This window comes from Mixophyes fleayi, chromosome 5 (assembly GCF_038048845.1).
Source record: "Mixophyes fleayi isolate aMixFle1 chromosome 5, aMixFle1.hap1, whole genome shotgun sequence".
Classification (NCBI taxonomy): Eukaryota; Metazoa; Chordata; class Amphibia; order Anura; family Limnodynastidae; genus Mixophyes; species Mixophyes fleayi.
Window position 1 is genome coordinate 276,876,628 of NC_134406.1, and position 24,855 is coordinate 276,901,482.

The following is a 24,855-nucleotide window of genomic DNA, read 5'->3' on the forward strand; positions in this document are numbered from 1 at the left end:
CTGTCCCAGATGCATTTTTTTTATAAAATCAACAAAATTGCACAGACATACATTTCCTCACTTGTCTCGAAATATCTCCCTACTCGACACCTCCGTTCTGCACAAGATCTACGTATCTCTTCCACTCTCATCACATCCTCCCATTCTCGGTTACAGGATTTTTTCCAGGCTGCACCCACTTTGTGGAATTCCCTCCCTCGCACAGTAAGACTTTCCTCTAGTCTTCAAACCTTCAAGCGTTCACTGAAAACCCACCTCTTCAGACAAGGTTATGATATTCCTTAACCATCATCTTAATTTCCCTATTACCATCCTCTACACAACTAACGCAAGACAACAACCGCGAGACAGGCAGTGTTATTTGCTAAATAGGAAAGAGACAGGATCTCTAATATGATTGGCCGATTAAAGGGTAACTAAGGCCAAAATGCTGGTTTTAAATATTAAACTCTGGTGATGGCAGATTAGATTTCTAGGATGGAAAGGGGGGAGGGGGGTTATTGCAGTTATCTGGTGGTGTCGTGCCGTCGGAGTAATTGTTAGTTGTATGTACCATACCACCTCCCCCACACATCCAGAGCAGGTCAGTAGCTTCTCTGGCACTACAGGAAATTCACAGGAGTCTCTCACACCATCCATACAACAGTCTTCATTCTAGAAACTCATAAAAAGGAGCAAAGACGGCGCTTTAAAAGATTTATTGAGTACAAAGTTATGTGAAAAATTGAAATGTACGTTGTGTACCCCAGGACCACATGTTGAGGTAGAAGTGAAAGGTCTGGTAAATAATAGTACGCTGGGTAAGTAAAACACTGACATTGGCAGCAATCAGAACAGAGACTCCGTGTGCAGAGACTGATCCAAGCGATATGATCCCACAGGGTGTAAACAGAGATGTGGACGGTCGGAGAGACCCGGCGGACTCCTCGGACTGAGAACAGAATATCCTACAGCAAGAAGCTGCCTGGTCCCCTCCGCACAGATCAAACACATCCCTGAACCGTTGCACATATACAAAAATAATGTGTTGGGGGCAAATTATAAAAAACAGTCAGAAGACTAAAGATGTTGCATAGAGGATGCACAATTATATGTATTGAATAACAAATAAGTTAGCAAATTAAGAAGTGTGTGATGTAAAAGTAACTTTTCTCCATATTATCTATATCTACAACAGAAGAATCAAGATCTGCAGAGTGGAAAGAAACAAATGCTGTGACCAGACCCATCAGTCAGACGGAGGTCGTGTGTGTACAACTCGAGCTGTAACATTTATTCTTTCCATCATCACTATTCACCGGTGAATAATGTCCCCGCTACATCTACAACATATCACAAATAGACGTATACATTGTGTGCGCTGGAGCCATTATAAGACACAGCAGGAGGCTGATCTGCAGGAAGCTTTACTGAAACCGGTACGGATCAGATTATTGATTTATATTACCAATAGACCTTGGATATAGGAGACATTTATAGTTTCCCCACGATGACTAAATAAAAAAGGCTTCTATAACAACTAGCTGTAAATAGTAGATGTGCTGTATCACAATCTGTATAATGCAAGGGTGAGAAACCAGGGGCTCTCTAGCTGCTGTGGAAGCGCAAGTACCAGCATGCCTTGTCAGTATGTGTAACGTATCGCAACGTTTTATCCGTTCACTGTGTAGGTCAGCAACCCATTAATTTCCAGCTATTATGCAACCACAAGTCCCAGCAAGTAATGCAGCTTCTGCAGTCGCACAACAACCGTGAGCCCCAGGCTAATGCAAAATGATACCACTTGTAGCTCTCTAACGGCAGTGGAACCACAAGGCCCAGAATGCCAATCAGGTATGACCTTTGCTCTAAAAGGTACATATACATCAATGCATTGAGATATAGTTAGTTTACAGCATGAACTGTATTCAAAAATGAGTGTAAACAGTCAGAGTATCATGTATATAACTGATGAAGTTGCACAGCTTCTGCCACATTTGGGAAAACTTTGCAAATTAGAGTAACATCATGATTTAATGTGCTAAAATAAATGTAATGTGAACACTGAGGGGGTCACAATCACGCTTTTTGTGCTGAAGAAGTAGCAGAATAGTTATATTATGAAACAAAGTAGAACACTGGTAACAAACCTGCCTTTTACATCACTGGAATCAGCCCAGTGCAAGGACCGCAAAACTGAAACATGTAAACAGGTTTTAAAATATGTAGTTTAAGAAAACCCCGATAGTTGCAGTATTCCCCCTACACCAGCTAGACAGCTGTACAGCTGGTGCTTATTGATTACTATTGGAACTAATATTTTCCAAGTTTCATGCCAAATATAAATGCACATCGACTGCACAGGTGCGTACCCAATCCATAGCTAGCAGCGTGGGACTGCACTAATTCCACTACAGAGAGAGCCACAAGTTTCCCAACCTTATCCTGGAGAGATCAACTAAACCACTGAAAGCAAATATCTGATTTGCAAGCTGTTCTGGGTTATAGTAGATACAATTATTTTCAGTGTTATTAATGCAATTTGTTGGGAGTGAACATATGCCAAAATTATTTACATATTTTACATTTAATTTTTTTTTTTTTCTAGTCTAGTTACATTTTCCCTTCTTTGTGAAATAGCCAACAGCCAGGTCACCTACATCAAATAGGATTGCGTCAGTGTCCAAAACATGGAACATATGATCTAGTGCTAGACTACGTTCATGGAGGTAACAGTGAGACAGTGCACTAAAAGTCTGTTTTTCTAATATCTCATTTCACTTAAAATTAAAAAAAACGTTTACACATATAAAGTTTTGAAAAATATGTAACTAAGAAGGAAATAGTGCTACAAAAATTAAAAGTACGAATTATAAAGTCTTTAAGTTGTTGCGTCTACACCGTAACAACGTACACCGTACTTCCATCGTCTCCTTGTGTGGTATACAGGATGGTTGGAGCGTCCTCATCCACTACTCCTGGAAGAACCTCAGTTTCGCCACATTTGGCATTCGGCTCACTGGCCTTGCCTGGTGCGATATCTGGCTGCTTGTGCACAGATTGATGGGAAGCCAAGTTCTCAAGAGAGTTGAACTTTTCATCGCATTCACTACATTTAAACAGTCTTTCCGAGACTACAGGGGCCTGCTCGTTGCTGGGTGCTTGAGGTGCCACACTGGGCTCTCCAACCCTTCTTATAATAATCCCATTATTCTGCTGGCCTGCGCCACCAACGACAGCAGAAGCTGTGGATGGGGCAACCTGCAAAGTTCCGTTGGCATTAACAGAAGCGATATTTGCGATGGGTGCACCAACAGCCCCAGAATTGCCAATAGGCAAGCCACCATTTAAGGTGAGGATGGTAGGATTGTTGATACTCAATGTCCCTTTGTTATTGAAATTGGTGGCATTATTTGTAAGAGTGACCGGAGAGCCGTTCCTAATGCCCATTGCTCGGTCTACTGTAAAAAATGTTGTGTTTCCAAACTTATTTACATTAACAGGGGTGATGTTCCTAAATGCCAGTTTCCCACCTAAAGTTACAGGGGCAACATTCCCAGTGACCATACCCCCATTAACAGTGACCACAGTGGCATTCCCAATACCAGAGGAGACATTATCCTTGGAGGGAACAGCAGATCCGGTCAGAATAAGGCCAGAGTTGGCATCTACAAAGAGAGGGATGGTCTGTGCCATTGCCTGATTCCCACTCGTCGTCACTGGAACAGCTTTCAGGGTTCCCCCGTTAGCCTTTTGAAGGTTGGAATTCCTTATATTAAGAGAACTGGCAATGTTACCAGACTGGTTAAAGTTGACAGTGATGGGTTTAGGCTGCCCCGGTGGTACAGCGACAGGGAGTGTATTAGTTTGACCAATTACAGCCATTGGACCGAATTTAGCATTAACATTCCCAGACGTGGTGTTTAGGGGAACGGTATTGGTTTGCACAAGTCTGGGGTTCTTGCTTATTGGAACCCTGTTTGTTTGTTTAATTCCAGAAATCTGTTTTTCTGTAATATTCACCGGAGTTGCAAGCATAATTCCTGAACTACCGACTGTGACAGGAAACGTCCACATAATGCTAGGATTGCCATTGACAGGTACAGGCAAGGGCTGATTGCCACCAGTGACAATAATTGGGGAGGGTTGCTGCATCTGAACTTTATTAACCATGACCTGGGGTGCCTGCTGTCCTCCTTGAGGAGAGACTTTATTGACCAAGGATGGAGGAAGTTCTCCACTAATTTTGGAGTTTGCTACTGGGGGAGTCCCAGAAGTGGAACGTTTAACCTCCTTATTTGAAGAACCGGCTGGTGAACTGCGTGGGGCACCTGTATCCCCGTCTTTGTCATCAATAATAATTATTGGGGATGAGACAATGTTTGTGTCTTTTTTAGCTCTGGCTGCAGGAGGCATAAAAATTCCAGCACTCCGGATGTTGCTGATGGTAATCGGAGGTGTGGGCCGCCTACCGTCTTTGGTTTCATGGGGTGTAGTTTTCCTAGGATCCTGGTTGCTGTAGACCATGGATGGAGCTGAAGGAAGACTCCCTGATTTGGTGCTGGGAGGTGTAACAGAAGAAGAGCCCTGGTTATTCCCACCACTTGACAGGGTTGAGGTGTGTTTTCCTCCTTGACAATCAACAATGATTACTGGGGGACTGGCTCTTTTAGTAGGAAGGCCACTATCTGATGCGGCCTGAGGGGCAGCCCGTTTAACTCCATAACTTTCACTTGCTGCAACCCATCCAACATCCTGGTTAACAAGTGTGGAAGATGAGGGTTGTGTGTTCCTGGCAGTGTGACCAACATTAGCAGAGGGAGAGGAATTTCTGTTACCAGTCACCTCCCCTGATTTTGGTTGGCCTGTATTGCCGGTTGCTGGAGAAGTTGGCTGCAAGACCCTATTGATTCTGTTACCCTGGATAGAGAAGTTTAAGTGGTCTGGTTTTCTGCTAGTGTTTCGGTGCATGGCGCCCCGGTCCTTATTACTGTCACTACTAGTCACAGTTTGGGCTGATGGTCTATTTCTCTGGTCATTAACATTACTTGGACTGTTGTTGGTAGTAAACATTGGCATTGTTTCGATAGCTGCTAGTGGAGACATAGATTGCGTCTTCCTGTGATACCCGCTGCTGTTTGCAGGGACTGTTCCATAGTTGTTGCTTTGGTGTTGTCCGAGAGGAGAAGAAGCCGTTGCATTGCTTCCGTGGACCGCATTTCCTGCTGAATGTTCCAGTTTTCCAGGTAAAACGTCGGGCGACTTGGGATCACCAGGCCTCCGATATCCAGCATATTGTGGGGACAACTGAATCATCGCGGGGTTTCCCTGAACATTAACTGGAGAGGTCCCATGTCTGACGGGAGGCCGCACATTTGGAAAAGAAGAATTTGCGACACCGTTGAAGTAAGGGTTTGGAGGAGATGCGTAACGAGTTGCCTGGCCTCCCTCGACCACCCCAGAAATAAGATGGTGCAGTCTCCTCTGCTCCCACGGAATACTCATTCTGCACCGATTATTGCAAAATCCTCCACAGCTAGGACATGGGGCCACTGTATTCCTCCTTTCCTGGAAGGAGGTGTCTTGGACATGTGGGTACTGTTCTTTCGTACAGCGATTCTGATGATCTGGAGTAAAAATAAAGATAAATTATTTGAGGATTTAAACAGCAAACGAAGGAAATAAATGAAGGTAAACGCAAATCTTTATAATTAATCTCCACAAAATAACATCTTAAAAAAATTGGTTAAAATTATAACCGTCTAAGTTTGTGGATTCCCTTAAACATAATAGACCAGGGCTGGACAACTGTGAGCAAAGTTTATGACGTTTCTGATCACTTTATCTGTTCCATGTTTATTTAATTCCCTTACTCTACTTGCCTCCATCACCTCTGTTGGAAGGTTATGCCACCTATCTATGACCCTTTTGGTAAAATCACTCTTCCGCAAATGTCCCCTAAGCTTGCTATGCTCCAGTGTTCGTGCGTGTTCTCCTGTCCAGAGACTTATTTCTCTGTAGGATGTTTTCCTCCTGGACCTCGTTACAGCAGTTGATAGATCTGAAGTATCCACTGCTCACCCTCCTCTGCTTCAAGCTATACATGTTGAAGTCCTTAACTGTTTACTGGTAAGTTCTGAGCTTTAGAACATGCACAATTTTAGTTGCTTTTGAACAATGTTTAATTTGTTTATGTCCTTCTTAATGCATCTCCGAAACAGAAACACTGTATTCTAGGAGACTAATCACCTTCAGCTAATTATATAGCTCCACTAATCCACAGCACTGTACAGAGAACTCGCTCACATCAGTCCCTGCCCCATTGGAGCTTACAGTATAAATTCCCTAATACACACACACAGACTAAGGTCAATTTTGATACCAATTACCCAAGTAGTATGTTTTTGGAGTGTGGGAGGAAACCAGAGCAACTTTTGGAAACCCACGCAAACACGAGGAGAATGACCTATATATAAGTGACATTTCTATCTTCCTATGGAAACTAGCATCTGACAGGCCTTCCCTCATCTGACATAGCGGCTGCTAGACCTGTTTCTCCCTCAGTAGTTTAGGGCCATTAATACTAAAATCAGCCTTCAGGGTTTTGAGACCCAATTGTAAGGTTTTGTATGTTAACGTTTTATTAAAAACTGTATTCGTCACTATCTCAACCATTCTTCTAGGCTGCTTAAACCATAAATACATTTTGGTCACCCATTCCCCCAGTGGATTTACCCGGTTACATATTTTTTTTTAAATTTCAGTTTTATTGGGTTTTACACACATATACAGGTTATACATGTACAACCAACAAGATGGCCTGGTATGTAATGGACATTGAGAAAATGACACCCTGGCACCAGTCCATAATGTACTCAGAAATCTGTAAAAGAGAAATGCCAACCCATACACATACCTGCTAGTAACCATATAACCAATAACATATAGACAAAGACAAAAGGGAAAGAAGGGGAGGGAAGGGGGAACCCCATTAGGAGGGAGGTCTAGCGAAATTCCTCATTCAAGCTTCAGTTTAATTTAAAGCTCTGTCAACCTAGTAGATTACGTATCTGCCGGGCACACGACGCGCCCAAATGGTCCATCCAACCAAGCCAACCCTCGGGTGCAAAAATGGGGGGAACAAAACCACTCAGTCAAATTTGAAATCGGGGACTCTGGAGAGTCCAGAAGAATGAACCATGGACCCCTAATAGCAGAATACATTTCAAACGAGTCTGTGGTTGACAGGTGCATCTCATCCCTTATTCTATAGTGTTCCAATCCATTAGACCAGTCCCGAATACTCGGAGGCCTGGTGGATCTCCATTTCACTGGGATTACTGCCTTCGCTGCCGAGAGAATACATTTTAAGAGAGATTTTTTAAAACTTGATAGAGGTTTATCAACTTTATATAACAGCCAGAACACCGGAGTGTTGGGTATGTCTTGACCTAGTAACTTCCGCGTAATGCTCACCACCCGGGACCAGAACGTTTGCAACACGGGGCAGTCCCACCAGATGTGCAAAAGAGAACCAGAACTCTGGTTGCATCTCCAACAAGTATCAGGCACCCCACGGAAGACCATTGGATTATTACATAATGGGGTTAGTGGGGAAATTGGTGAGGAGATATATGGAAGGGCTCTAAGCTTAGACCATTTCGCTAATGTGGGACCTAAAGTAGGATGAGCAGTCTTAGGAATACTGGATGGCCAGAGTAATGTGTCAGCCGGGGATTCCAGAGAAAACGACTCAATTTCCACCCATTGTTTCGACCCGACCCTACTAGACATCTCCATTATTCAAATCAATATTGCCGAATCATAGTAAGAGGAGAAGTGAGGAAGTTGCAGTCCTCCCAAGTGTCTTCGTCTAAATAATATTTCATGCTTGAATCTAGGGCGTCTCCCACACCACACAAATTCGCGCACCGTTCGTTGGATGCCCTGAAACCATGAGTCCGGCACGTGAATCGGTAAAGTCGGAATGAGATATAAAAGACGGGGAAGGACATTCATTTTGATTATATTGACCCGACCCATCCAAGTAAAATTCTTACTCTGCCACTCCCTCAAGTCAGCTCGGACCCTGCCCAAAAGTGGTCTGAAATTGAGATCATAAAGACATGTGAGGTCACTAGGGATTATCACCCCCAGGTATTTTAATTGGGAAGGGTGCCAAATGAAAGGAAAGGCAAGTTTCAGCCCCTCCACCACTGAAGCTGGGGTCTTAATATTCATAGCCACCGACTTACTATAGTTAATTTTAAAATTAGATAACACGCCAAACTTTTGAAACTCACTGACCAAATTGGGTAAAGAAACAACTGGATTGGAGATAATGGCTAAAAGATCATCTGTGAATAACACGAGTTTATGCTCTCTCGCCAACTTGTAAGCCTGAGATATTTGGGTTGGCCCCGATAGCTCTTGCCAATGCCTCCATACACAACACAAAAATAAGTGGTGAGAGCGGACACCCCTGTCTGGTGCCGTTGTTCAACACGACTGGCTCAGACAAGTCTCCATTTATTTTAATCCGAGCTGTAGGTTGTCGGTAGAGTGCCAGAATTCTGTGAAGACCTACCGGTCCCAGACCCAGGTGCTCAAGGATCCCTCTCATAAAGGGCCAACTTACACAATCAAAAGCCTTCTCTGCATCGGTGGACAAAAGCATTGACGATGTTGTTGAACTAGAAGCCAAATGAATCAGGTCCATCACCTTGGTGGTGTTGTCCCAAGCCTCTCGACCTGGGACAAAACCCACTTGATCTGTGTGAACAATTTCTGGGAGTAGCATTTTTAATCTATTTGCAATAAGTTTTGCATACAGCTTAATATCCACATTAAGCAAGGAGATAGGCCTATAGCTCGCGCATTGGAAGGGGTCCTTTCCCTCTTTAGGGATCACAGTTATGTGCGCTTCCAAGCTCTGGGCGAAGAAAAAAAGTATCCCTGGAAATCGCGATGAAGGCCGACACCATTAGGGGTATCAACTTGTCTTTAAAGGTCTTGTAGTAAGCAATGGTAAAGCCATCAGGGCCCGGACTTTTACCCCCAGGTGTAGATTTAATAGCCTCCCTTAGCTCCCCCTCAGTGAAAGGTTGTTCTAGTATGTCACTGTCTGGACTTGAAAGAGTAGAAAAACCCACCTCCTTCATATATGTCGAGATCCGAGCTGAATGAGTGGAGCCATCTGCACAACCAACCTGGGTCTCAAGATTATACAATTTGGTATAGTAAGTGTGGAAAGCACTGGCTATGTCTGAGGTCAGCTTACAATCTCGGTCTTTACCATCCTTAATCGAGGCAATATAGGCCCTTGCTCGTTGCTTGCGCAAGGCCCTCGCTAACAGAGAGCCCGGCCTATTACCCCACCGGAAGAAACGATGTCGGCACCTACTAAAGTCTAATTTGACTTTATCATTTAACAGCTTAAGTGCCGACCTAGTCTCAGTCAGCTTATTTAACAGGTCGTTGGTCGCATAGGATTTATGTGCCGTCTCTAAGTCTCTAATCTGCTGTAATAATTGATACCGTCGAGCAGTACGTTCTCTCTTAACACGGGACCCCAATTCGATGAGTTTCCCCCTCATGAAACACTTATGTGCCTCCCAGATAGTAATTCTGGACACATCAGGAGTATCATTATCTGTGATATAGTCATCTAATGCTGCGGCCAATTGATCTCTATAAGTTGTGTTTTGCAGGAGAGACTCATTAAGGCGCCAGGTGCACTTTTTGGTCATGGATTGAGTGAGTTGAATAGTTATTGATATCGGGGCGTGATGTGACCAAGCTATTTGGCCAATGGATGCTGCTAAGAGGTAAGGAAGGGCCCTATGTGAAAGATGCAGATAGTCAATTCGTGACTAAACATTATGTGGATGGGAGAAGAAAGAGTAATTTCTTTCTCCAGGGTGTTGAAGGCACCATGTGTCGACCAGTTGGTGTTCATGAAGCACTCGTCTGACCTTGCAGTGTTGAGATCTACGCAATGTTGACCGACCATTAGAGGTGTCAAGTTCTGGTTGCAGGGTCCAATTGAGATTTCCTCCTACAATCAGAATTCCCTCTGCTAGCTCTACAATTTTTTCGAAAACCTGAGATAAACAGTGGTTGACCCTGATTAGGCAAGTATAAATTGACGAAGGTATACATTACATCGAATAGGCTACATTTAATCAGGAGTGCTCTTCCTTCAACAAGGCGAAATTTTGGGATGTTCGTAAAAGGGAGTCTCTTAGAGAACAAAGTAGCGACACCCAGTGTCTTACCCTCGCTATTATTACTGAAGTACGAGTTCCTGTTACATATTTTGACGAAATACTAGTACGGATTTCACCAATAATGGTATTAAAAAGAGGACAGGTCCAAATACCCCCTGTCACAAACAGCACTCACCTGAGCCTGCGTGATGCGTGTGTGACACAGGGTTAACCGAAAAAACAACCACCTGGTCTGTCTAAAATTATTAAATCCTTCCCTATCTATGCCACACACTAGCTTTGCGGTACTAACATGCCACCACCAAGGTTTTTTCTGACAAGAGCCGACACTCTTATTTAGGAAGCCTTCGGTTCTCCCTAGCATTAATCTAACACAATTTACTTTAATCAGAGTTCACATAAACCACAATGTTCTCCCAGTTTCAATAATGTAGCGTCTTGACCAAACTGTTGCGTGAATTCTTAAGAACACAGAGACTTGAACTTATTAAGTATAATTTAATATGGAAAATACATCCACAATGCTTAAGATAAAACCGTAAATAAAAAAGGCATACAAATATAACGCAATTGTTTCTTATAAAATAAAAATGATAAAACACAGAATTGATACCTCACTTATAATCAAGTTTCTGGTGCTGAGAGAAGCAGGAAAAATGGGACCCTCTTTAATATCAAATTGACTCCCTCAGAGTGAACTCATACTTCGTTACACTACAGTTTTAAAACCAAGCTGCAGGGCCCACAGCCCCCCTTCCTGTGAGATCAGAACCAACAGGTCTCAAGAAGGCAAATTAGGGTTTTATGATTCTGCTGTAGAAACACCTTTTAAGTCAGGTTTTCTTTACACTGTCCTAACTTTTCAACAGTATGACTTATAAACATGATTTTACCTCCACACAACAGGTCATAAGTTCCCCTTCATATGCATACCACACATGCCTCTGGTAAGTATGATATTGGAGAAAATGATTTGATCTTTTCCTGTGACCCTATTCAGCTTGAATCTGTGATTAACATACAACCCTGTCTCTGCACTCAGCATGTCTGAGGCCTCCCAAACATGTGTTAGATTTCATTGTCTTGAAAGAGATTTTCAAAGGCTTTCACATTTGCGACCTGCCATAAATGGTACAAGGTGCTACCATTATCTACCAGCCCCCATCTGGGTAGTTTAACAAAACCCATTGATCTAAACAGCTTCTCTGAGAGCCATGTCACACTTTTTATAGGAATTAATTCACAAACACATATTTGCAGATTTATGTCTAAAAATTAGCTTGCACATGACACCCCCCAACCAGTTTTGCATCCACAAAATCACATTTGAATGCAATCACAAACATTTAAGTTTATTTATGAGTGGTTAATGTCAAAGGTCTCTTACTAAACACTAGATATTCTACGGCTCCACCTTGGATATTAGTCATCCAGTTAAAAACAAAACAATGACATTTGCTGTACGAAAATAAAAGTCAGGCTCTTGTAAGCTGCCGGCTCGGCGATATTCTACGATTATTTCTTCCAGCAGAGTTTCCATGAAGTCTCCCCCTACTGATGTCAGACTCACCGTTCTGTAGAACTAGTTGCAGCCACTCTACTTTTACATTTGTGAATCGGGACAATTGCTCTTTACCAGTCCTCTGGGACTACTGTTAATTTGGACCAAGACTGAATTATTCATTAATAGTGTTACCAGGAACACTTCAGGCTCTTTCAGTTTCTTCGGATGTATCCAGAATATACAGCAGTGATATCCAATCTCCTGTCTAACAACCCATTTATGAGAATTCTGAACTGCGATCCCCTCGTCTCTCACCACGAGAGCGGCGATATAATATTACTGCAAAACAAGTACTACATTAAAAAAAACTGTTGATATTTGGTGGAAATTGACATTTTAAATGTATCTGTTTTGCAACAATATTATAATTAATTAGCACTGTTGTGGTTTTGTATGAAGGAGGGGACAACAGTCATTACACCGCTGCTTTTAATATATTATTCATTATGCATGAGACTTTCTTCCAGGTTGGATTTATTATTTGCATCACATTTCGTGCTGCTTCTTTTGTGCTAGTCAGCCCAGGGAGTCCTAATGCTAAGCCTATAAAGAACTATAGAAATTAAAACATTGACTCTGAAGTGTGTATTATTGAGTCATCAGTGCATCTATCACTCAGATTCCCAGGCACAACCTTGACACTTATCATACAACGGAAATCAGACTCTGTTCTCAGGCTTAGCACTAACTGTGCCCAAGGTTTGATCATCACATGAGGATGTCCTAATACACACTCTGCACAAACGTGCAGGTGCCAATCTAGAACCTGAATGTATATTTATATGAGGATGGAGACTTGGATCTATGGATGACTGTGGAAAGACAAAACTCAGTGACTACAGTGATAATACAGAAATCATATGAGAGGGATAAGTAATACAGGAATTAGGAAGAGACGTATATTTGTAAGAGATTAACACAGGAGCCTGGAGGAAAGTGTGAATCAGTGGAGAAGGGGAACAGATAGGAGTATGAGGAAGTGAATCAGGATATAGATATATTAATCAATAAAAAAAACCTTCAACATTACCAGCTCTGCAAAGCCAACTATAAAATATATGCATTAATAAACTGGTCATTATTGTGTCAGGTTGACAAAATCCCATTGCTGCTCATTGTTACAGCATCAGACATTTTTCTCTACAACGGAAAAAAACAAGCCCTCCTTTGATAGGACACTTACCAACATAACTGCCAGGCGGGCCCATCTGTGTCGGCTGGTTAAGCTCAAAATTGGCAAACATTGGATTTCCCGACCTGTCGGGCACTGGAAACTGTGAGCCGGCATCCCCGGTATTCCTGTACCCAGCATAGTGTGGAGACAATGGAACCATTCCTACATTCCCATAAGTAGACCTCGGGGAGGTGTTGAGAGGCATTCCTTCACCTCTGTTGACAAATCCTGGAGATACTGGGTTTCCATTGAAGTAGGGTGGTGGTGGGGTCACATATTGCTTCCCATGATTCCTGTCCATAGGAGACACTGTATACATCCCCTGTGTATTCCACTGGAAGCCCATTACACACTGATTGTTACAATATGTCCCACAACGTGTACACTGGCTTCCATTGCGTTCCTGTGAGGAGGAGATCTCGCTTGGATGGTAAGGGATTGAAGCTTCTGGAGACTCCCGCTCAACTTTTATCACTGGTTCGGAGTCTGTACAGAATAAGAGACAAGTTATTTAAAATTGCTGCAGATAATTATTTCACCTAACTTTCCAAATAAATCTGATATTGAGCAGGAGGCTCTGATAACTCACTAACTGAGGCCTAAGCAAGCCAGAAGCAGCTACAGGAAGTTCTCCATATTGTGGAGAATGGATATATAAAAGTTCTCTGCTGATGCCTTACTAGCAGCATGAGCATACCTTGCATCAATATACAGAAGTCTATAGATATAAACATACCGCAGGCACCTTTACTGCCGGCAGGTCCTCCCTCTGGCTGAGACCCCTGAAGCTTTGGCTTTTTGCAGGTATCGATGCAAGGTTCCTCTCCTCGTTCAATCCGACAAACTATTTCTGGTTTTGGGATGCGATATCCTGTGAAAGGTCATTTGTAGAAGGGGAGAGAAAATAAATTAGTTCACAACATAGGAAACTACAATAACTATTTCTGGATTACTGCTTGTTCCCCGAACACAAGACAAAAGCGCAAGGCGCTATATGTTACCTGCTCCATCTCAGTTACATATGTGAGATGAAGGTTCAATGTGGGTATAATAGAAACATTCTCTAAATTAATTCACAAAACGATCGTAAGCTTAATACCAACTGCAGTCTCTGTGCTAGCAGGTAGGTTTAAATATTGTGATAAAGGTATCAATCAATACCAACAAGCAGCATTCAGAATTCTTAATTACATATCACAGCTGGCAGACCAGACAACTATCTGCTTATGTGAATACAATTTGACGCTTACATATGCATTAAATGTAATTATCCAGGCATGAAGCAGTCTAACTCATTAACTGCCATTATGAGTGTTCTATTCTTATAGTCATCAGAGGAGATTTATAGAACACACAGATGGATTGATACAGGATCATCATGATTAGATGTTTAATCTGTGTGTACCGAGGAGTTATGGTGGGTTACAAGGAGATTAGAAATAATACACCATCATAGCTGGTTCCTAACCACAGTTATTTGCAGAAACAGATTCAATTGTTCCATATTGACCTGTGTCTGCGCTTTTCTCCTGCACACTCCAATGGCGCCAGAAGTGATCCAGTCACTCAGCCTAAGGGGCAGAACCACTTCTAGTTTTGTCACATACGCTGGACTAAAACGGACATCAGTCCTGTCGTCCGGCACTGACCTGCTTTCATTGAAACTATTATCTCAAAGGATGCGAGACAAGTTTGTAATAAACCGGGCAGAATCCTCATTCATCAACCAAGAAGAGACTTAAAGACTTACCCAAGGCCAGCATCGTTTCATAGATTTCCTTGATGAGCTCCTTGTATATTTTCTTCTGGAAGTCCTCGAGGTTCTGCCATTGTTCTTCAGAGAAGTAAACAGCTGCATCATCAAAGGTTACCTGAGTGGAACACAAGACCGGCGTCAACTCTGCACAAGAATTTAAAGGCTCCATAAGCCCAGCTTAGAGATTTCATTAGTAGTTACAATGTGGCAGAGCCGAAAACACAGATGTATTCGGCCAACAGGGCAAATTGTTGGTGGCTGCTGGGAAGGCAGAACTCAGTGGGGTCACTGGATAGGATTGGCTGCCAAGATCAGACAGGTTCCTTTACAGACTAAGGGGGGATTCAATCCCCTGCGTTATTCTTTAGGACTACACGGGGCGGGCATCACGGGGCGGGCATCAATACCATTAGTACGGTAATTTTAACAATGATTCCTGCTCGCAGCTCAAGGAGCTGTGAGCAAAAATCAATGTTGAAATTACCATAGAGGCGGTAATAATGTGCAGCAATTACCGTAGAGACGATAATAATCCATGCCCCATGTTGTTCTTTAGAACAAGGTGGGGATATGAATCTGCCCCTAGATAGGGCTTAAAATCTAAAAGGTACAAAAATACAGCTAGTGCCAGATGTGTCTACATATAGATATATTAATACAAATGGCTGAAGGTGAATCAAAATGCAATCAAAGGACCATATTCTTCGCATTGCAGTGGGAGAATCACAGTAAACGCTTCACATAACGGATATACTTGGTGATGGTATCCAAGTGCCTTTACTATGTGATGTGTGTCACACTGAATGATGTCATACAAGGGGGTGGGGCTCATGTTCTAGACCAGTTATACACAACACACGGGGATTATGGGATAATGTGATAAGGACAGTTATACAAGCTGTAGCCACACCCACTATCATTCAGTCATCTGTCAGATCCCCCCCCCCCCCCCCTCATCAGAAATCTGAGACTGACCAATCCACAGGGCTGCTATCTTTAGTGAGAGTGTGAGGTCTATTTATACAACTGTGCAGACGTCCCTGGTATTTAACCCCTCCACTACCAAAGGTCCGTGCCAGCTCAGGAGGCGCCGCCATTTTTCACATTTTCCAACTTCGTCGGCAATAATGTTTTCTATTCTTCATTTACATGAATGTTAAATTTTATTTTATTTTCCTACCACGGTTGAATGAATACTGGTCTTTTATGAGCAATGAAAGGAAATACAAGCGGGTGGAGGATAATCATTTTTCTTGCTCTTCCTTTAACCATGGACATAACATTTAACCTGTTAAAACAAACCCTTAATTCTGATACTTGCCCATAAAATATCCGCGTATATATTCTGCACCTGTATGTCAGTATGTTTATTTATTGTAGCTCTTTCTGGTATAGATTATGTTACTATTGTCAACAACATCGGGGCCTATTATGCTCGACCACTAGGGGCGCTGTCTCCTACAGAAAACAACAGCAGTGCCTCCATTTGTGGCAAAGATCAGGGCAGCGATCTCTGTGTGACCCCTTTACCCATGTGTCATTAGCAAATGGGGACGGCAGTGGGAACCCAGTTTTGAAGCATTTACCTTGGCTGTGACATAGATCAGCATTTCTTAAACCTGGTCCTCATGACCCATAACAATGCAGGTTTTCCATATCTCCTTGCTTTAGCACAGATGTATTCATTACTGACTGACACATTGTAGCAGATCTCAGGTGGTATAATTATTTCACTTGTAACCTGGAAAACCTGCACTGTGAGTGGTCCTGAGGACTGGGGTTGAGAAACACTGACATAGATCAGCAGGGAAAGAATGAATTCTACATCTAACTGCATGTGTTTCCTTTCCCAATGTATTTATATCAAACATGTAGAAAGGACAGAAAACCAAAAAGCTAAATAAATTTAATGAAATCAATATGTACCACTCAATCAAGTTACAAAATACCTAAAGGTGGAAGCTGGCAGCACACGGTGGGATTTGCTCGGCAATGCCTGATCGAGGGAGGTACCAATCTCATCCAGAGACGCAGACAATGAGATGTTTAGTCTTACAGTGAATAATTACACACCAATTAGCAAGATTTACACACACTTCTATTAACCTCTGTAAGAGAAGCAATTAGAGCAAAATAATTAGCAAATAAAGAAAAATATTTAATGTGCGAAGGTTGTAAATGAGTCGCACTACAAACTAATACTGACTTACACATCTGCAGGTAACAGGTCTGCTGTGCCATTAACCCCTTATAGCACCTAGCGTGAGAGATCACTCCACGTAACACAGAACCTTACATAACACATAGCAAGTTATACTTTACTCGCCGACACCATTATCCTCAAAATCCAACACCTGATCGTTAGGAAACACAGCAAACTAGCTAATAGGTGCACAGAACAAAAGTTTTAAAAAGGAACACTAAACCCCGGATATAAACCGTGAAATACACCGCCCAGCATCACCCCGGTGGGATCTCACACAGGTCATTTGTGTTGCTGTGAAACTTCCCAACTCTACTACAGTAAATAAAGATCTCGTACCCATTAACACTCACCACGGACATGTGGGCTATTGCACGGCCTTAACCAGATTTTGAACATAGCCTGACTAACTGATGGCAGCTAAAATAAAGGGTCACAGACCACAATGAGGAACCCATTAGCAACACCAGGGGGTAAATGTATCATCCTCCGATTTTTTCAACTCGCCGGAAATCGGCGACTTTGCATTGAAAATTTAAAGCGGCAATAGCTGTAAAGGCAAACTTGCCTTTACAAGCCATTGCCGCTTTAGATTTTACCTGCAAAGTCGCCGATTTCCGGCGAGTTGAAAAAATCGGAGGATGATACATTTACCCCCTGGTGCCTGATGGACCAAAAACAGAACAAGTGCAGCCACTGATAGCAGCACTGTAGAATTCAAACACGTCCTAACAAAGCGACAAATGTCATATAACAAGACGTTCAGGACAAGCCCTCTACATTTATAAAGCTCTAGACATCAGAGGAGCTGTACAACTGTGGGAAAGGTCTCAAGAACCCAAATGTTGGATTATAAAGAGGATGGTGAGCAAAGTTCAATATTCAGGAAGATGTGTATATGAGTCATCGGAAGGTAATTATAACAAGTGGCATAATGGACACATGGCTGTACTTTAATAACAGATTAAGGAACGTCTCGTTAATCCCCAGCATTGACACCACAAGCTCATTGGCTTTATAAATTTGAAATGTGTGGGGTCTACAGGAGCCTTGTACAACAGGCAGTCTCACCTTGTAATTTCTTTTGCTCCATTCATTTAATGTGTGTCAGATAGTGCCATCATTATCTCTATTGTTAGGGCCCTGGGATCAGCCATCTAAAGGGAGAATGGTTACCAGCAGTTAGCATTTTTGAAATTACTAAGCTTGACCGCTACCTGTTTTATTAATATAGAAACTTTCCATAATATTACAGGTACTTTCCATTGAAGGGACTGTTGTGACGTGATCAATGTCTATAAAATATGAGCTATTTCAATTAGTAAAGGAAGTTCAGTTTGGACACCAGACTCTGTGTGTTTTCTCATCTCTGGGCTCAGATCGATCGATACTGCGGCTACTAACCTTGGGAACACGAGCACTGACTTTTAAATTGAAGGTAGTTGGTTGTATCTGTAGAGGGATACAGAAGGTCGCCCCAACAAACCTACAGTACAGTTTCTGTTATTCTGTCAGACGCATTTTAGTATTTATTGAAAATTAGTATTTAAACTAAAAACCAACAACAAATTCAGGGAGTAATATGGCGGCTGGTAGGGTATTGAGGTCTGTATGGAGTCACATGCTCTGTACGAGAGTAAAGCTGGGTACACACTAAAGGATTGTCACCCGATTATCGGGACAATCACACGATAAACGACCACTAGGTCCGATATCACATTACTGTGTACACTCCCGCCATCATGTTTTATTGCTCCAAAGAACATCGTATCGTTTGATTTTATAACCGGACTAAAAATCTCTATAATCGATGGAACAACGTTGTGCCCATTCTGCAGTGTGTACGACTCCCGACCATCTGTCTGACAATTATGCAGACGGTTCCTCCAACAGCGACGCCTCCCTGGGCGTACATATTTACATTTATTATGTTATCTCTTACATCTCCCACGCGATGTGTTGTCTAAACGTGAAGCACATGGAAATAGTGTTTTCATAGCAAATCAATATTAAACGCTTAAACATGCTCTATGTGTCATCTATGTGTTCCTGTATGCAGGTGTATACAACATGAATTGTTAAGATGTGAAAATGTATATTCTCACTAAAGTCTCACTTATTTACTCATAGGACATGTGCATTTCTTCCATTCTGTAATATCTACCTGTATTTAATTTTCCTGTGTATCGCCGCTGGTAGAGCATGTAACTGTACAGTGTGTACGGAGGACTCATGATCTTCTGAACCGATGGTTATGACAGATGAAAATCACAGATCGGATGCTAAATTGTTTAACATTTGTATCAGTGTTCTCCCCAGGACCTATTTCCGGGGTGCTCCACCCGGCTGTTTATACTGGTCACCTGGCTCTTAGAGTCCTATTATAATAAGACAAACCATTGTTTATCCTAGTATAATAAGCACTGTGTGAGCATTTCAGGCAGATTGTGTTTGACCACTGACCACCAGTCCAGGCAGCCAGAGGTCCAGCTGCCACGCATGAAAATGATTTTTCATGCGTTGCAGCTGAACCTTTATTGCAAGTGGGCAATAACATCCGCAGTCTTTATAAAGGAAAAAATGTTGGCGTTATCGTCATCACTTATTTTATTATTGCAAAATATTACACTGCTGCCACCCGGCTACTTTTTAATGCCATCCGACTGGCAAAAGTTTCTAGGAGAACACTGTGTATAGCGTGTACACATGACTCAGCATGTGGATCGGGACTTTCAATTGTTAGTAAAATCGTTAACGATATCTCATCGGGAGAAATTTCCTGTAGGGTGTACCCAGCTTTATTGTTAAAACCTAGATAGAAAAAAAAAAAAAACCTCAAAGAAAGAAACAAAAAAGGGCAGGCTAGGACATGGGGATTTTCTGCAATCAAATCTTATGTTTCTATAATTAAATAATTCCTATGTCCTGCTATCAAACTTAGTAGGCAACACCTGTAGGTGTGACTGTAGTTGCTTTCACCATCATCATTTATATAGCGCCACTAATTCCGCAGCGCTGTACAGAGAACTCACTCACATCAATCCCTGCCCCATTGGAGCTTACAGTTTAAATTGCCTAACACACACACACAGGGAGAGAGAGACTAGGGTCAATTTGATAGCAGCCATATAACCTATCAGTATGTTTTTGGAATGTGGGAGGAAACCCACGCAAACACGGGGAGAACATACAAGCTTCACACAGATAAGGCCATGGTCGAGAATTGAACTCATGACCCCAGTGCTGTGTGGCAGAAGTGCAAACCACTGAGCCACCGTGCTGCCCATAAGACATTTAGTCAATGACTAAAAATTTCGCCACAGACCACAACACACTAATCATGAGGGGATCAACATAAAACAAAAATCAACAAGTAACCCACAATCACACACCCACGCCATCGGTGTTGTGCCACACCCACTGATACATGCAAACATCGGCATCCTAAATGAGGGCAGGGCAGCAGATGTATGGGCAACGCCCAAAAGCAGGTTCAGGAGGAGCAACATAACAAAACCTTTAATTACTCATTTGTTGGCTGGATGACATCATTGCAGAAACAGCCTGAGGAGATGAGCCCCACCCAGACGCTGGAGTGTGGGGTCACTGTACAACTTCATGCACCAACACCATTTAAAAGAAAATCACTGCTATAAATATTGTAAACAGAGCACTGAACTGTAACCTATTACTTTGCTATTTCTTTCAAAATGCAGACAGATTGCCAGGTGTGATGAGAGGTGTACAACACTGCAATCTAACTAGATTCTGCTCTGTAGCGTACTTGGCCCATTTTTTTTTTATAATAATTATAATAATAATTATTATTAACTGGTTTAAATTTGCAGTTGCTCATTTCTACATCAATTGTGCAAAGTAAAACTGGCATCACAACCATGCAGAATGCATCCAATTCTGCCCTTCATTGATGATGTGTTTCATTCAGTCATCACCTTAGGTACAGTCCATGGCACCAACGGTCCATAGCGGCATGATATTGCTCTATCCGTGTCGTGTTATCCACTGAAGCATTAAATTCACTTTTAAAATTAAGATGTTGAGAAAAAAATGCCCATGGGGTTTCACAGCGTGACAGAGACTGTTTCGGCTTTGGAAGTTTGACATGCTACATGCAGCAGTTGTTTTGATCAGCAAAGTTCTACTGAAAGAAAACTGCTTTGTGGAACACGGATGTTTTAGGCTTGGTACACACTGGAGGTTTTTCAGCCAACCTTTGGGCCAATCAGCCAATATACAACCATTTGGTCAGATATCGTGTTAGTTTGTATATCTACACGATGAATGAATGTCGTTCCAAAGTACCGATTGCCGTTTCCTTTGTTTGGTTGACATGTTTGATAACCTTGTTCCAATCACCTTCTGATCCTGCAGTGTGTATGCACTCATGTTCACAATCCCGAGTTTACAATCATGGTCTTTTCATCCGATGCCGGCAATGAACATGTCCCACTGACTAAGTGTAAAGAATGCTGTCGATGGAACAGTTTGTTCGTTCTGAAACTGAATATTTTGTTTTAGAGTCACAGAAGCCAACGAAATTCGTTATGGCATGTGTATAGCTATAACAAGGCAGTTAATCAGTGTGACAGGAATGAATGAATGCATATTGTGCTGTGATTCTCTCAACAACTATAGGACCAGATGAAGAGCACAGATCTGAAAGTAAATTGTGTGTACGCATGAATCACCCAACCGTTTAAGACATTCAGTCGCAGGTACAATTGTTGTAGATAACAGACTGGTTGGAAAATTCTCCAGTGTGTACTTAGTCTAACAGAGGTAATGGTACAGCCAGATGCCCAGCATAATGTACTCTGTAAATCATTTTACAGAGCCGCAAAGGAAATCCGATGAGCTGGACCCCTCACAAATGAGACAGACATAGACCATTAATACAGAAATCTCAGGCATTGAGTGCAAATATTATATACAAATAACACAGACACTTACGCAACACCCATAAATCTTCCCAGTCAAAACACTGGCTCTAAGACTCTCCCACCTGAAACACTGTAACCCCGACAGCTTATACAGGTGGTGGTTAACTGGGGACCCTCAAGCAACCTGCAGCCCATCTTGCAGACTTCTATATCCACAGATGAAGCAGTGTGCTATGAAGAGCTAACTGGAGGAAACTTCATCTCAGTGGATTATATGACTGCAGGAAGAATTGAGAGTGCAGATTGAAGATCAAGGCAGAGCAGAAGATCACAGATCAGCACCATGTGACCACCCACACAGGGTTGGAGGGATTCTAAATCTCATGATGTGAGCATCCTATACATTACACAGTAATCCTATACAATCCACTATGAGAATCCATTATGTTGTAGTGAGAAAACATCACATATATATATCACTGGAAAAACCTTATAAATCATACAGTGAGCTTTCTATATATTATATAGGGAACATCTGATATATCAGGCAATGAGCATCATGTACATTACAACTTGAGGACCCTATATATTTCACTGTGAGGGAGGATCCTATATGTTACATAGAAACATAGAATTTGACGCAGATAAGAACCACTTGGCCAACCCAGTCTGGCCATTGTCTAACCTATAGTAACCTCAAACCCTATTTGATCCTTAGTGTATTACACTGGGAGCATCATATATGTCAAACATACAATAATCACCCTACACAGCATGGAGGAATCCTATACATCAGAGTAAGAAAATGGTATATTATACAAGGGAGGAAGGACTATCATGTACATTACTGAGGGATTCCATACATCACAATGGGGGTGAAATACATCACATGGGAAAGAGATCCTATACATCACACATAGAGGAGGTGTACATCATACACTGAGCATCCTATGCATTACAGTGGGAGGATCCTATATAGAACACATCCTGTATATGATACTTAAGGATCCTATATATTATGCAGGGTGGGATCCTATATATTACTCAGGGTGGGATCCTATATATTACGCAGGGTGGGACCCTATATATTACGCAGGGTGGGATCCTGTGCATCCCATAGTGGGATCCAATACATTATTCCGGGGGATGCTATATTTTACATAGTGGGATCCCATACATCACACATGGGGCTATGCACTACATAGTGGGATCCTATGCATCACACGGAGAGATGCTATATATTACATAGTGTGATCCTATATATTACACAGGGGGATGCTATATATTACATAGTGGGATCCTATGCATCACACAGGGAGATGCTATATATTACATAGTGGGATCCTATACATCACACATGGGGCTATGCATTACATAGTGGGATCCTATGCATCACACGGGGAGATGCTATATATTACATAGTGTGATCCTATATATTACACAGGGGGATGCTATATATTACATAGTGGGATCCTATACATCACACATGGGGCTATGCATTACATAGTGGGATCCTATATATTACACAGGGGGATGCTATATATTACATAGTGGGATCCTATGCATCACACGGGGAGATGCTATATATTACATAGTGTGATCCTATATATTACACAGGGAGATGCTATATATTACATAGTGTGATCCTATATATTACACAGGGGGATGCTATATATTACATAGTGGGATCCTATGCATCACACGGGGAGATGCTATATATTACATAGTGTGATCCTATATATCACACGGGGAGATGCTATATATTACATAGTGGGATCCTATACATCACACATGGGGCTATGCATTACATAGTGGGATCCTATGCATCACACGGGGAGATGCTATATATTACATAGTGTGATCCTATATATTACACAGGGGGATGCTATATATTACATAGTGGGATCCTATGCATCACACGGGGAGATGCTATATATTACATAGTGTGATCCAATATATCACACGGGGAGATGCTATATATTACATAGTGGGATCCTATACATCACACATGGGGCTATGCATTACATAGTGGGATCCTATGCATCACACGGGGAGATGCTATATATTACATAGTGTGATCCTATATATTACACAGGGGGATGCTATATATTACATAGTGGGATCCTATACATCACACATGGGGCTATGCATTACATAGTGTGATCCTATATATTACACAGGGGGATGCTATATATTACATAGTGTGATCCTATATATTACACAGGGGGATGCTATATATTACACAGGGGGATGCTATATATTACATAGTGTGATCCTATATATTACACAGGGGGATGCTATATATTACATAGTGGGATCCTATGCATCACACGGGGAGGGGGGCTATGCATCACATAGTGAGATCCTATACATTACTCAGTGGGATCCTACATATCGCACTGGGGGAGGGGGCTGTGCATTACATAGTAGGATCCTATAGATCACACTGGGGGAGGAGGGGGGGGGGCTGTGCATGACTCAGTGGGAGGTCTCCTGCCACAGACATAGATGGAGCCAGCAGACAGCGTTGGGCAGAACAAAGCGGCTCCCCGGGCGGCGCTGCCTGCACACGGTCCGGGGGCAGCAGCTCTTACCTTGGCCAGACTCTCCGACAGCAACGGGCGCTCCATCTTCCACCGTCCGCGACTACAGCCCAAACACTGGGCGACAACTGGGGGAGGAACGAGCCCTGCGGCGGGAGGAGCCACGTGAGGCGGGACTGTGAATAGGGCGGGGACAAGTGGTCGCTGCTAATTGGCTCGACTACAGAGGAGGAGTCAAAGAGAGGCGGTCGTCAATCGGGAGAAGGGATACTTGCAGGCGATTGGTTGGATAAAATAGGAGGAGTCAGACAGCGGGGTTCAGACGTGACAATGGGTACTCGCTGGGGATTGGTTAAGACCTACAGGTTTTCACAGGATAAGGGGGGGTAGCGATTGCTGGGGGAAGGGGAGCTTACTTGCTATTGGATGATATGAGAGGAGGAGCCCGTATTCAAATTAACATATAAAGAGCCAGGAATTGAGTTTTCTTTCCCGAAGTACCCGGA

General features: G+C 42.5%; 1 protein-coding gene across 2 annotated transcripts; it reads right to left on the minus strand.

The window, feature by feature from the left end:
• Nucleotides 1-683: 683 nt before the first annotated feature.
• Nucleotides 684-24,549, minus strand: LOC142159382 (uncharacterized). Of its 2 annotated transcripts, none has more exons than XM_075214225.1 (5): nucleotides 24,401-24,549; nucleotides 14,697-14,817; nucleotides 13,692-13,817; nucleotides 12,956-13,432; nucleotides 684-5,606 (listed from the first exon to the last, which is right to left on the minus strand). In XM_075214225.1, exons 1-5 carry the CDS (start codon nucleotides 24,434-24,436, stop codon nucleotides 2,875-2,877), a joined length of 3,492 nt encoding a protein of 1,163 aa, XP_075070326.1. In that variant the 5' UTR covers nucleotides 24,437-24,549; the 3' UTR covers nucleotides 684-2,874. The 2 variants fall into 2 exon arrangements, with proteins under 2 accessions (XP_075070326.1, XP_075070327.1); XM_075214226.1 differs by having other exon boundaries at nucleotides 13,683-13,817; nucleotides 24,401-24,528.
• Nucleotides 24,550-24,855: the final 306 nt, after the last annotated feature.

Excerpts from the sequence above, each read along its gene's own strand:
- LOC142159382 (XM_075214226.1), bottom strand. The coding sequence starts at position 24,436 with ATGGAGCGCCCGTTGCTGTCGGAGAGTCTGGCCAAG. Across the intron at positions 14,818-24,400 it reads TGTCGGAGAGTCTGGCCAAG|GTAACCTTTGATGATGCAGC; the intron begins GTAAGAGCTGCT and ends TGTTCCACTCAG. Across the intron at positions 13,433-13,682 it reads CGGCAGTAAAGGTGCCTGCG|ACTCCGAACCAGTGATAAAA; the intron begins GTATGTTTATAT and ends TATTCTGTACAG.